The 13,879-nt window shown below is 40.0% G+C and overlaps 1 protein-coding gene across 3 annotated transcripts; it reads right to left on the minus strand.

Annotated features, from left to right (window-relative positions):
* Window positions 1-4,491: 4,491 nt before the first annotated feature.
* Window positions 4,492-10,667, minus strand: LOC125292386 (E3 ubiquitin/ISG15 ligase TRIM25-like). Of its 3 annotated transcripts, XM_048239642.1 has the most exons (7): window positions 9,996-10,667; window positions 9,507-9,602; window positions 7,750-7,983; window positions 6,556-6,685; window positions 5,926-6,027; window positions 4,870-5,052; window positions 4,492-4,737 (listed from the first exon to the last, which is right to left on the minus strand). In XM_048239642.1, the coding sequence occupies exons 1-7, from the start codon at window positions 10,578-10,580 to the stop codon at window positions 4,649-4,651; spliced, it is 1,419 nt and encodes a 472-aa protein (XP_048095599.1). In that variant the 5' UTR covers window positions 10,581-10,667; the 3' UTR covers window positions 4,492-4,648. The 3 variants fall into 3 exon arrangements, 2 of the variants coding, with proteins under 2 accessions (XP_048095599.1, XP_048095600.1); XR_007193172.1 differs by lacking the exons at window positions 4,492-4,737; window positions 4,870-5,052 and adding an exon at window positions 6,138-6,311 and having other exon boundaries at window positions 5,943-6,027; XM_048239643.1 differs by lacking the exons at window positions 4,492-4,737; window positions 4,870-5,052 and having other exon boundaries at window positions 5,937-6,311.
* Window positions 10,668-13,879: the final 3,212 nt, after the last annotated feature.

Below are 13,879 nucleotides of genomic sequence, written 5' to 3' on the forward strand. Positions count from 1 at the left end.
ATAATTATTATGGCTATTAATTCTGACTATGGGTCACCTATGAAGTAGATCTGGTAAAAAAAAGTTTAATCACCATTCCATATCAATGCTTGTAACTATAGCAGAGCCGGACAGTAACGGAGTACATTTACTTGAGTACAGTACTTGAGTACAATTTTGAGGGATCTGTACTTTACTCAAGTAGGCCTATCATTTTTGGGGAGTACTCTAATGAGTAATGACTTTACTCAAGTACATTTGAGAGGCAAATATTGTACTCTTTACTCCACTACATTTCTATCCATAACTGTGAGTACCCGTTACTACTTCTAAAAAAAAGGAAAAAATAAAAATCTCGGAAACCCTCAATTTGTTGTTTCCCTCTCAAACGTGATTGGATTGTGCAGGTGCAACTGATCGGGACAGCCTATCAGCAATCACCTTCAGCTTTCCGCCAAAGTCAACTCCATGGTCAGACCATGGACGAAACAATGGATGAAGACGCAGCAGGTCCATCCCGAGAATGTGCCAACCTGTGGCCCCACCTCGCCAGACTATTTCAATTTTCTGAACAAGTTAATGATAGTTTTCGTTTTGAGTGTTTTAATTACAAAATAGTATTTTGTATTTGAAATATGTATTTCAAATAGGCTACATGTATTAGAAATACTGCCCATCCCTGGCAACATGGTAAAAAGATGAAAATGACTTGATTTTACTTCCAATTCATTTTACATTCTCCAAGGTATAAACACTAACATTTTTCATAACTCCATGTAGGACGTTTCTGTACATAAATGTAAGCACTGTGGCAGTAGTAATGCAATATTTAGAAAATGTAGGCTACTCTTGTACTCTTAATACTCAAGTACTTTTAAAAACAAGTACTTCAGTACTTTTACTTAAGTAGACATCTGACTGTTGTACTTTTACTTGTACTTGAGTAAAATTTAGCAAAGGGTATCTGTACTTTTACTCAAGTAATGATGCTGTATACTCTGTCCGCCTCTGAACTATAGCAACTATAGTAGGACGAAGGTTGAGCCTGGAAGCAGGCTTCGCAACAATGGAATCAACTGTAAACAAGCTAACTGTCCACAGGTATCACTGTTAGGGCCAAATAAAGGTGTACAACAAACTGAACTGAACAAACTGAAGTCGCCTAAAGCATGACTATTGCCTATAGTGGCAACCAGGTGAAAAGTGGGATAACGGACTTCGAAGTGTAGGCCTACCGTTAAGCCGGGTTCACATTATGCGTTATGCACTGCGCTCGCCGCTAGGTTAGGCTATATGGTTGACGTAACGTCCCAAAGATTTTTGTCGCCAGGCTCAAAATAAAATATCTGTGATTTACAGCCCGCCGTGGTCAAAGTTCATTATGGTTAAATTTCGACCATGGCACGCACAAGATGCAAAATGCTGCTTGCTTTGCTCAGTGGCAGGCCAGTTGTTACTCGCTCAAGCCATTGAAAACTAGATGTACCGCAGAGCGGTACAAAATATGACCACCACCCAGTCCAGCACATTTTTTCCACAAAAATAAATCACGCTGAAAGGCCTATATGATTCTAACTGTCTCACTAAATTGCATTATCCACACTCAATTCCCACTGGTATCTGCTAGACAACAAGTACCAAAACATGATTAGTTCATAGATTTCACATGTAAAATTCATTTTATACAACCCCACCCCCATCTTGCCTGTTCATAATTCTGAGAAATTCTTGGGTGCATGCGTGCGTGTACATGTTTATGTTTATGTGTGTGGGTGTGTGTGTGTGTGTGTGTGTGCGTGCTTGTGTTTGTGGGTGTGTGTGTGTGTGTGTGCGTGCTTGTGTTTGTGCATGCATGCGTACATATGTCTACTGTGTAAGTATGTGTCATACGTAGGATTACTGTGAATGTATGTGTGTGCGTGTGTATCTGTTTATGCACATGTGTGCACATGGAATGGGTTAAGATGACCCCTGGAGGCAAACATACGGAAAAAATTGGTCATCCTAGGCCCTACGGTTCTCAAGATATTCACAGAAAACTGTTTCTGCCCTACCCTCCTTTCGGGGGGTCCAGTCCAGCGGGGGGGCTACAGATCAAAATGAAAAACGATGGTTCCATGCTATCCATGTGGGGTTACATGCCCACCAAGTTTCGTGTACCCCGGTCTTTCAGTGTCCCGGGAATCCTTGTTGGTGTACGGTCACTAAATGTACACATAAATTATTTTATTGTAAGGCCCCCCCATGAACGAAAGTTCACGAAACTTGGCATGCATTCGGAGGGTGTCATAATGATCCTACACTTTCAATTTCGTGCAGTTTTGACCATGTCAGCCAGAGATATTGTGATGAAAACACCAAATTTTTTGCTTTTTAATTTTTAACTAGGTGGCGCTATACATGAAATAAGTGGTAATGGGATAGGTTGACATGTCCCCTTAAGACCAACATACAAAAAAACGGTGGACCTCCTAGGCCCTACGGTTCTCGAGATATTCACAGAAAACTGTCTCCGGCCGCCTACAGGCCAGGTGGGGTATAGTAACATAAATTAATTTATTGTGTAGCCCCCCATGAACGGAATTCCACGAAACTTGGCGTGCATTCAGAGGGTGTCATAATGATCCTACACTTCCAATTTCGTGCAGTTTTGACTATGTTAGGTCATAGATACCTGCGTTTTCAACACCTCATTTTTACTTTTTTGGTGGACTCGCTGGTATTTGGACTTGGACTTGTCTCCGCCTCTGCCTCTGGTCTTGCCAAATATGGCTTTTGGTCTCGACCAAGTCCAGGTGTCTTTATTATGTTTATAATAATATTGGAGGGAAAGGGGAATGGCTATACTTACAAATCCTGGGTGTTGTCAAACTGTTTTTGCTTTTAGATCAACAAATAATAACCCAAAATGATTTGTCTTGATACTATCATGCATAAGAAAAGTATGTCATAACGTTTTTATTTTTTTATTTGAACTTAATTTTGAATCTTTAGGTGTGAGTGCTTGTGTGTGCGGGATGGGGTTGGGGGGCAGCGTCCATAGTTACATGTGAAGGGGGGGTTCTTAGGGGAAAAAGGTTGGGAATCACTGGTCTATACAGTAGCTCTTTTCTATTTAATTTTTTTTGCTGGAGATTCAAATGGAATGCTGCCACTCAGTTCGCTTTTGCCACTCAGTGATAATAACCAAGATGACTTATGCTGCCACATGTGTGCATATTGAACATTATATCTTCAGAATGTCTTGCCATGGAAGTAAATTACACATTCACAATCAGACATTTGTTGTGGTTTGGCAGTTTTGCCCCAACAATGTCCCGACCTGCTACAGCAACTTGCTTAGTCTTACAAGCGATGCCACCTGCTCACAGTGTGGCAGAAGTATTGTTCACCCTATGAAGACTTTACTGTATGTGCCAATAAAATGATTTTGGAAATGTTATTTGAAGGTAAAAATAACTCTTTAGGGCTACTTTAAGCTTGGATATTGATGAGTCAGCTCAATGCTCCCACCTTCCACAAGGATAGTTCAAGCATGAGAACTTTCCTTGTTGACAGACTTCTGTGTCAAATCAGATAAGATTGTTGCTGCAGTCTCTGATTTTGTTCTAATCTTTTCTATATCATGAATAGCTCCCAAAACATAACTAATTATGTTCATATCCTGTCTTCATATTATTTTCAGTCCTTGAAATTACTTCAGTTTTACAACCTGAAATTACACATTATCTGGGAAGCAATGTTTGGACAATCGTTGGACAAACTGTCTGCGGCCTCCATTGAATTTAAGCCCCAGTAGCCTACACTGAAGACAGTAAAGCATGGTGGTGCTCAATTCATGTTGGGATGTTTCTCATACTGTTGGACCTATTTATTGCACACCAGAGATCATGGAAGTTTCAATACATCAAAATATTTGAAGAGGTCATGTTGTCTTATGCTGAAGAGGAAATGCCTTTGAAATGGGTGTTTCAACAAGACACTCCAGTAAGCGAGCAAAGTCTTGGTTCCAGACTAACAAGATTGACGTTATGGAGTGGCCAGCCCGATCCCCAGACCTCAATCCTATAGAAAACGTGTGGGGTGACATCAAAAATGCGGTTTCTGAGGCAAAACCCATGCAAAGGAATTGTGGAATGTAGTTCAATTGTCCTGGGCTGTTCACAGGTGCGAGTAGTTGGTCGACTCCATGCAACACAGATGTGAAGCAATTTTCAGAAATAATGGTAATGCAACTAGATATTCAGCCTGGAAGGATACTTAAACCCTAACTATTTCCTTGTCTAGTTAGAGCAGCTGATGGATCTTTAGGTGAAGTCATGCTGTCTCTCCCTTGATGCGCATCATTGTAAATAAACTTTGTTCCTGATTTTTCATACTATTGGTCTGACTGGGTCTCTATTAAATCTATGGTATCAAAATTACCATCACATATAACAACATAAAGTGCATTATTTTGATTATGTCATACCCAGTAGCCACCCATTTCCCTGTAGTGCTATTGATACTAAACAATTTCTCAAATATTTTATTATTCCAGAACAACTTTAGAAAACAAATGGAGATAAAGGACAACAAATATCTTTAAAACTGTCCAAAAAGCAAGATCTGCCTCATGATGCTTTTGAATGCATGTAACAGTTTGCTTTAGAATTTAGCATGTGATGCATTAGAGGACCAGCTCGATCTCATAGTGCTCTGCCATCCACTGATTCCACTCAGGAAAATCAACCAGTATGTATCCATGTGAGCTGAACGCTATGGGAACAGGGGAGAGATGTTCAACATGATTAGTACTAATCATAGTCACAATCAAATACCAGGATTAAAGCGTCACACTCAGACTGAAAACTTTCAAAAAATATCAAAAGAACACCATGAGGGACTCACATGTTATCACTCCCACACTTTTGTGAGTGACGCCTCCCCATCCCCCATGCGTTGGCTTTTGAACAGAAGCCTTCACTCGGACTCTGTCCCCAATCCTGAGGACCAGCTTGATTTCAAAGGGATCTGCCTTCCACTGTTTCCACTCAGGAAAATCAACCAGTATGTATCCATGTGAGCTGAACGCTATGGGAACAGGGGAGAGATGTTCAACATGATTAGTACTAATCATAGTCACAATCAAATACCAGGATTCGGCAGCACACTCGTTCATGCCTGTGGCCTGGCTTAGCCAGACTCAAATTCTCATCAGAATTTGAGTCTGGCATCACACCCTTTGGACTTGATTATGGGGCGTTTCACCCTATAGGGGGGAAAATCCCCCTGCATTTGATTGGCCCAAACTCCTGTGATTCAGTCATAGAGACGTCTCAATAAACTGACTCTAGATTGAATTTCCCAAACTCAAATTTTGATGGCAGGGTCAATTCGGGCTAGCTTCCGATCATGCTTCAAAAAACTCTAGACAAATATCAAAAGAACGTGGAGGAATGCACACCCAAATAGAGGTGCTGGCCAGGAAGTTATCAATTTAAAAAACAGAGCACACTCTGATCTTGATAAATGTACCCTACTGGTCAAACCTAGAAATGTCCATTCTACTCAATTATAGACAGAATACCAGCTGAGATCAGTTGCATTGTTTTTTTTAATCAGGGCAGCAGTTTTCAGATTACATTATGTGCTTACATAATTGCAAAAGGGTTCTTTTAAAATAGTATCAGATTAGTAAACAGAATGTGCCTTTGGAACTTTGGATGAATGGTTGCTGATAATGGGCAATGTAGATATTGCATTAAAGATAAGCCATTTCTTTCTACAACAGTTGAGGACCCCTTTCCCTTCTATAGCTGATATTCTGTCAATAATGGAGTGGAATGGAAATTTCTAAGTGTCCCCTAAGTGACTGAGGTCGGTCATTAATACATTTATCAAGATATCAGAGTGTGTGGCTACTCTGTTTTTTAAAATATAAAACGAACACCATGAGGGCCTCACATGTTATCACACCCAAACTTTTGTGAGTGACGCCTCCCCATCCCCCATTCTTTGGCTGTTGAACAGAAGCTCTCACTTGGACTCGATCCCCAATCCTGAAACCTATGACAGGAAGAGAAGCAGAAGTTGTTACCACTGACCAGCTCAGAGAATTATCTGCTGAAATACTGATAGAACATTATTATTAATTATTGTTGTTGTTTTATAAACACCATTGTAGTGTACAGAGGTTTAATTAAGGAGCATGAGGCTCAGGCAGTGAGTGTAGTGTAGACTATTCTGTCCCACTCCCGCATTAATGTGTCATTTTTAGTCCCACTCCCGTCCGCATCTGTAACATGATGTCCCGCTCCCGCCCGCTACAGCCCGCATGCAGGAGGGATAGCCTATTCAGGGGAGAGGGAGAGGGAGAAGGTTAACTGGAGCACATAGAGATTGCAGTGCACAGCAATAGACAAACGTTTTGACACGGTGTCTTCGTCAGAGTCCATCCAGTGGGTGATGTTACACCTCGTAAACCTCTCTCCTTCTGTGGTGTCAACTGCCCTATCAAGTGCCTGGCGGTGATGAAAGTGTGTTGTGTGAACATCACATTCATAATTTATGAATTTATTTACACAGATGCCTCACCTGGATTGAACTTCGACATCGTTTGTTTTATTTCCATGAGGGCTGGTCCCTTAATTTCAGTAAAGGACAAATGTGGCGTTGAAGTCACACTGGAGAGGATCTCGAACTGAGGTGAAGTGAGGGAAAAGCTCTGGAGGGAAAGACAAACCACTAAACACATGTGCAGTATGTGTATAAGGAATCTGTAAGGATTCAGTTGCATATCTTAAAGACATAGTATCTTAACTATGCACAGGGCCATGTACAAGCATTAGTGCTGGTATCTGCAGTTGATGAACACCATAAATGCGTTTTTTAGACTATACAAATGTGAAATTTAGAAATCAGGGCTCCGACTCTTTTCAAGAGATAATTTTTCAACAATGAAAGCTAGAAGCTGACAGAAATCACTAATATTTTCCTCCATGAGGCATGCCTCATGGCCCCACAAAAGGCCAACCATTTCTAATGTAGCAAAGGGGCAGAGAAGTCAACCAACCTAGCCTTGAACCTAGGTCTCCAAAGTAAAAGTATACTCGTTTGATCCTGCAAGGGAAATTTGGTCTCTGCATTTATCCCAACCCATGAATTAGTGAAACACACTCAGCACACAGTGAACACAGCGAGGTGAAGCACACACTAATCCTAAAGCAGTGAGCTGCCTGCTAGCTCGGGGAGCAGCGAGGAGTTAGGTGCCTTGCTCAAGGGCACTTCAGCCCTGGATGTGGGCATGGGAGAGCAGTGCTCAACCACTTCCCCCGCCCACATTTTTCCTACTGGTCGGGGATCGAACCGGCAACCCTTCGGTTACAAACCCGAAGCCCTAACCAGTAGGCCACGGCTGCCCCTTGTAGTACAGTTGAGAGGTCAGAGGTCAGAGTGAATGCTCTGCCACTCCGCTACACTCAACATAATGGAGTGCTGCCAATTCAAAAATATCCTGAACAATTGAGCCCTTTCAGATGGTTAATATTAGTCAACAGTTTTCCCGGTTAACCAGGACGTTGAGGGTTTCAACCACAAGATCACCCTCGGCCTTCACATAACAATTCTAATTGGTACTGAATCTGCAACCAATAATTTGTATTATGTATTCCATCATGAAGGCTTTCCCCCAAAAAAATCCATGATTATGTGGGCATGAAGAAATCATCATTATGATTTTCGCTTACAGGCCAACATTGTAGCTTATGATTTGAGGGTTGATGATTTTACCTGCAGAAAATCAATAGGATCCTCCTTCTGTAGAAGTTCCTCAATCTCAGCATTACTGCTCTTCAGTTTAGTGATCTCCAACTCCAGTTGCTCAAGCAGTTCTTCAGCTCGACTCACCTCTGCCCTCTCCTGAGCTCTGATCGACTCGGTCACCTCAGAGCGCTTTTGCTCCATGAAGCTGATCAGCTCAGTGAACATCCTCTCTGAGTCCTCAACAGCTTCTTGTGCAAAGGCCTGTTAACAAGACAGACAGAAATAGACAATCAGCTAGTTTTCTAGTAATTTTATAGTGCAGTCATTCTGGATCTTTTTTTGAGATTGAGAACCACTCACTCATCCCATGAGGGTCATTCTGTGTCAAATCACCCAGTGGCTGACAGTTGACCCTCTCCAAAAACAGGTGTTTGTAGACCAAATCTATGCATAGATCTTAAATAGTATATCTGTATAACTAATCGTTGGAAAACTACAGCCCTTTGAAACTTCAAGTCATTATAAGTATCGTGGTGAACAATCACTTTTTGTTCAACACACATTAGTGAAACTATGTGAATAGAAGTACATTTTCCTGTTGAATTAAAAAAATCCAATCGGATCAGACGTATCTTGTGTAATTTCCCCTCTGCAAAGCTCTGAAAATGGCTATAACATTCATTATGTGAAAAGACATCATCACCTCTGAGGGCTTCTCATTCAAAAAGTATGTGACACAAATTCATCAGATTTTTTTCCCACTTATATTTAGGATTATAAGGTCCATGCATTAACTTTGGTTGTTATCATTATCATATTTTCAGAGCATTTTTTTTTTTAAATTGGGCTTGATTTTCAAAAAGCCCGTTTTCATCTTCTCATTTCACCACGTGGACAGTTAGCAGGATTCTTTGCTGCACATATCCAATCTAAACACACAGTTTATGGTTCATAGTTGAATTGCTTCAAATAATTATTGCAGCATGAACAACATACTACACATAAATAAATCTTATTTAGAGAAAATAAACTGACCAAGTAAATTATACACATGGACTGACTGGTCAGCATAATTGCCATCTTTGTAACGAGTTTTCTACACCAGACAGTTGGCTCCAGCCCAGGTTTCTGCTCCTCTCTAACCAGTCTATACCCTGGAAATCCAGAGTTCTCGCGAGAGCACAATGGAATTGTCTCTGCGAGACACTCTGGCAAAGAGCAATGATGCACATTACTTTTTCCCCTTGCATTCCGGGGAACCAGCTAAACTGATGAAGACAGCGCTGCAACGTTGGAGGACAGTACACACTGGTCGTAGTGTTATTCGATTGTGTCGAGGTCCGAAATCATTCAGAGTAAACATGGTCTAGTGTTATCCAATTGCGTGCAGTGAGATTTTTAAATGCATGCTTGTTGCCGCCCCTCGAGTTGGGCCATTACATTGCTCTTTGCCAGACCCTTAATCTTTCTAGATTATCAGGGTCTGTATTTTCCAGGCTAATCAGTCTACAGCAGTGGTTCTCAAACTTTTTCTGTCACTACCCAGTTTGAAGGTGGGGAACTTTCAAGCCCCACCTGACCCCATCAACCTGGTAAAATGGTAACGTCAAAATACTATCATTACTATCAATACAACGTTATATTTGTTTTGTTTCTTTATATGTTCTTCCCATGTCTGTGTGGTTTTGTTTGTTCGGTGGGAGATGCTGTGAAGTTGAACCACAAGCATTTGCAAGGTGACTAAACAGCTTATATGCTATGTTGAAGTTAAACAGTATCATTACCTTTAGAGTTTGCAGGGCCTGTTTGACCTCTTGCAGCTCCTTCTCTCTCTGCTGGATGTGTGTCTTGTTTTTCATCTTCGTTCCATGCAACTTTGTCTATGGATAGAGGCACACACACCAACACAAAGTAATTTGTCCATAAATATTTTATTTATAGCGTATTCCTAATTTGAGTCAGTTAATCATTCAATGATTTACACTAGCAGCACTGTTAATTTCTCCCCTTAATATTATAATATCAAAGGGAGAAATGAACAGTGCTGCTAGTGTGTGTAGCCTACCACAGTTGTTGGGTTGGCAGTTTACTCTAGCCTAGACTAGTTTATCACTGATTAAAGTAGGCTATCAATTCCTTGAATGTGTATACAAATAAGAATGCAAGAGTATACGTCAGGTTCATTCTTTTTAAAACTGTTTCTTGAGTTACTTAGCAAATGATAAGATGGTACATTTGTATCCTGTGAATAAAGAAAAAGCAAGAGAATTAACCTGATTTTCAGCCCATTCTGCTGCAGCTGAGACAGTTTTATGTCCATTGTGATCGTTCAATAAACACAGCATACAGATTAACTTCTTATCTGTACGGCAAAACACCTCAATGATCCTGTCATGTTGAGAGCAAATCTTCCCCTGTAGCTGTGAGATGGCGTTAACCAGCTTGTGCTTCTTCAGACAGGTAACTTCATAGTGAGGCTGGATGTGAACCTCACAGTAAGATCCCATGCATGTTAGACACGACTTGGTGGCTTTATGTTTTCTCCCAATGCAAAAGTCACACTCCACATCGCCTGGTCCGGCGTAGAAAGGAGCCTTACCATCAGACTGCAGTTCGGTCTTCTTCAGTTTCTCTATAACTTCAGTCAGCATTGTGTTTCTGCGTAGAACAGGCCTTGGAGTGAAGGTCTCCCTGCACTGGGGGCAGCTGTAAACACCCTTCTGGTCTTCTTGATTCCAGCAGCCTGTAATGCAGTTCAAACAGAAACTGTGTCCACAGGAAACAGTCACCGGGTCCCTCAGCAAGTCCAGACAAACACAACAGTTGAACTCATCCTGAGACACAGGAATAAAGGCCATTTCTTCTTCACATACAGGCACACAAGCTAAAAGCTAAATGGGCTGCTAAATGCTAATGTTTTGGTTTCATTTCACCAGAAGTGGGCGTCCGTGCTTCTTCTTCCCTTTTAATGGCATTTCGCAAACAACTTTTGGAAGCATTACCGCCACCTATCCAAATGGAGTGAGAGTCTGGATCTTTAATAAAGATTTAAAAAAATAGGCTACTCTAAATTATTCTAATCAGACCAGTTTCCTCCAAACAATGGTGACTTTCCCCCACTCCCCCTAGCATCCAACCAGCAATATTGGGACCACCATCCCGGTAAGAGAAGTGAGAAACAAAAAAAAAACTCACTTTTAAATCTGTTTCTAACATTGTTCTCCTGCCAAACGTAGCTAATATCTAACTCTTTCGCTAAGGAAGAGGGAAATTCATGTGCTTTATCGTTAATTTTTTTCCACCGTTTGAAATAGCATAATGCACAACTTCTCCTGCAGAGAGAGAAATATAGCTAATCATTTCCTACGGTAATTCATGCATGTGTTTGCAATATTTTTAGAATTTATGTAGCCTAGGCTATTTCATCAGTCAATATTCCAGATATTAATGTAATATCTTGTCTTGGATTATTACAAATCATAACTTTTAACTTGATCTTTTTTCATAGTTTTTTCATTAGTCCTACTTCATCCAGTTTTCAGACATGGGTCAAAAACGACCCACATTTCCTATGCTTTTTCACATGGCTGCATATTCCTTTGCTATCTTTTGAAAATAATTTATGTATCATTGGATATTGCCGTTAATATTGCAGTTATTCAGCAAAAAATATTTTTGATTACTTCATATAATTACAAACATTCATATAATTACAATATTTCATCTATCACTTTGTCACAAATGACATCATTGATAACCAATCACACGTATTGAACAATTAGTATGTCTACTCATCTATGCTGAGAACATAAATATGGCTCACAGTTTTTTTCCTCACTCATTTTCAATTCTTAAAGGTCTAAGTCAATTACATGGTTTCTCAATATCCACAATGAAAATGCTGGATAAGACACTGATGAACACACAAGCATGAAGGCCCATCTCACTTGCCTTCTGAGATATAATCCACCCAAAGCTTCTGAATTGAATGGGCGTCTGTGTTTGTTTCTTCCTGGTTTTGTGTGAACTCAAACCTTAGGGGCACAGTGCAAGATAGTGTAGACTCTAAACATTCCCAGTACATACACTATTGTCATAAAGAGTCATGGACATGGAGACATTCCAGTGAACCGCATTTAACAATAGTCCTAAATAAGAATGTGCTCTATAATAGTCATCAGAATGAAGCAAAATCACTATTGGTAGGTTTGCAGCAAATTATAATGTATTCTGTTGACATTCTACTCTTAGGCTAAATTTTATCCAACTCCAATGTTTTCCAGTATAGGCTAAACTCTTCCCCAACTCTGATCCAGAATAGTCCAGATAAGATGTAGATCAGTACCTTTTCACTTACACCAATCTATCAAATCAGATAGCTTAGAATAGATCTTCTGTTAGAGCAGCAGATAATTGCTTGAGTAGGGAGTTATTTATAATTTGGCCGGATTGTTTCACTTCCCTATCCCACAACCCCCACCCCTGAAGCAGCTACGTGGGCCTGTCAACAGAAACAAGAAGTGGTGGTAGGTGTTAAGTGGAGGTGTTATAAGGCCCATAACCCCACTGCTTGCAACGCTGTTGTCACACTCATCTAGTATGACTATCGCAAGAAGATAACACACATTTTATCGCATTGCATCAGTTTTATTTTTTATTTTATGCATCGTTGCAATGGAAACTCAGCTTCCGCTTTAGAAACTGGCTGCTGGCAAGACCCCCAAACTCAAATCCTGGATTAAGGAGAATATCAAGAAGAAGGAATGCTGCTTCTACGTACAGACTGAGAGGTGGGTCCGTCTGGTCTGGAGGCTTTGATCTTTGTGTATGTTTTGGTGGAACAATGTCAGGGACTGGTACAGTTACATGTGTGTGTGTGTGGGTCAGTGACAGATAAGGGTCAGCCTGTTAAACTATCAAATGGTGTAACCACAAAAACTGACATATTTCACACCTCCTAGAGTTCATGCAATTGCTCTTATGAAATTATAGTTTATTTATTAATATCCTATGAGAATATGTTTTATTATATGTATTTCTAAATTTAAATTATATGGGTTTTTCATTGTACTGAGCAAGACCATATGCTGTAAACATTTGTTTTATGTCTATTGTCCATTTGAGTAAAAATGGTTTAAACACCCATTATTGCAGTGTAGTAGAGTTGTAAATGTTATAAAATCATTATCCATATTAACTTTTTTGTACAATATTAGTCTTTTAGACAAAATACTGGTTACTTACACCAATTGACATTAATCGGTTTCACCAACTGACCATATAATGTCTACAGCAATAGGACAAGAAATTGACACAGAAAATGGATATTTTAATATATATTCATGTAATTAATCATATTCCATATCAATAAACAACTTATAACATCAATGAAGAAACAGGATTAACTATGTTCCATTAACTTGATTTCAACTCAGTTCTCATACAATTTTAGATACCCATTGTTTTTAAAGAGAGTGCGATAAAGTGTGTGTGTGAGAGAATAAGAGTGAGTGAAGAGTGGGTATGATCATTTCTTAACAACCATGAACAAACAGGATTGACTTGTGTTGTAATTTCAGTTACGTTCTCATACAATTTCCTTTTGTAAAATAACAGCCATTGTTTTCAAAGAGTGACTGAGTGAGTGTGTGTGTGTGAGAGAGAGAGAGATAGAGTGTGTGGAGAGTATATTTTTTTCCATTTCTTTCATCACTAAACTGTTTTGATTACATTTTTAATAACTGACAACCATCAGTGTGAGTTCATGCCCTCTGATGAGATCTGAACAAATTATTTCACACATAACAATAAATGAAACAGCGTCTCAGAAACTTAAGACTTGAAATATTCCTGACCAGATAAGTTGAGACTGTGGAAAAAAACATTAACCTTTTAGGCTGTTTAGGATGAGGCCAGGTAAAAGACTTTCTTCCTGACTAGCTGTTGCATGCAGCTTACCTCTACTTCATCCCAAACCACCTGAATGATCTGCCCCACATGGTTTGTCCTCATATCTGACAAGAGCAAACTTTCCCTGCTTACTTTCCTGATCTTACACGCTGTCAGATGTTGAGGTGGTGGCTGGTGGGTCCCGGAAATCGACTACAGATGGCCCATGACAGTTGCAGATATTGGGTCTTTTGCAAAAGCATGAAAT

Source organism: Alosa alosa, chromosome 3, assembly GCF_017589495.1.
Source record: "Alosa alosa isolate M-15738 ecotype Scorff River chromosome 3, AALO_Geno_1.1, whole genome shotgun sequence".
NCBI lineage: Eukaryota > Metazoa > Chordata > Actinopteri > Clupeiformes > Clupeidae > Alosa > Alosa alosa.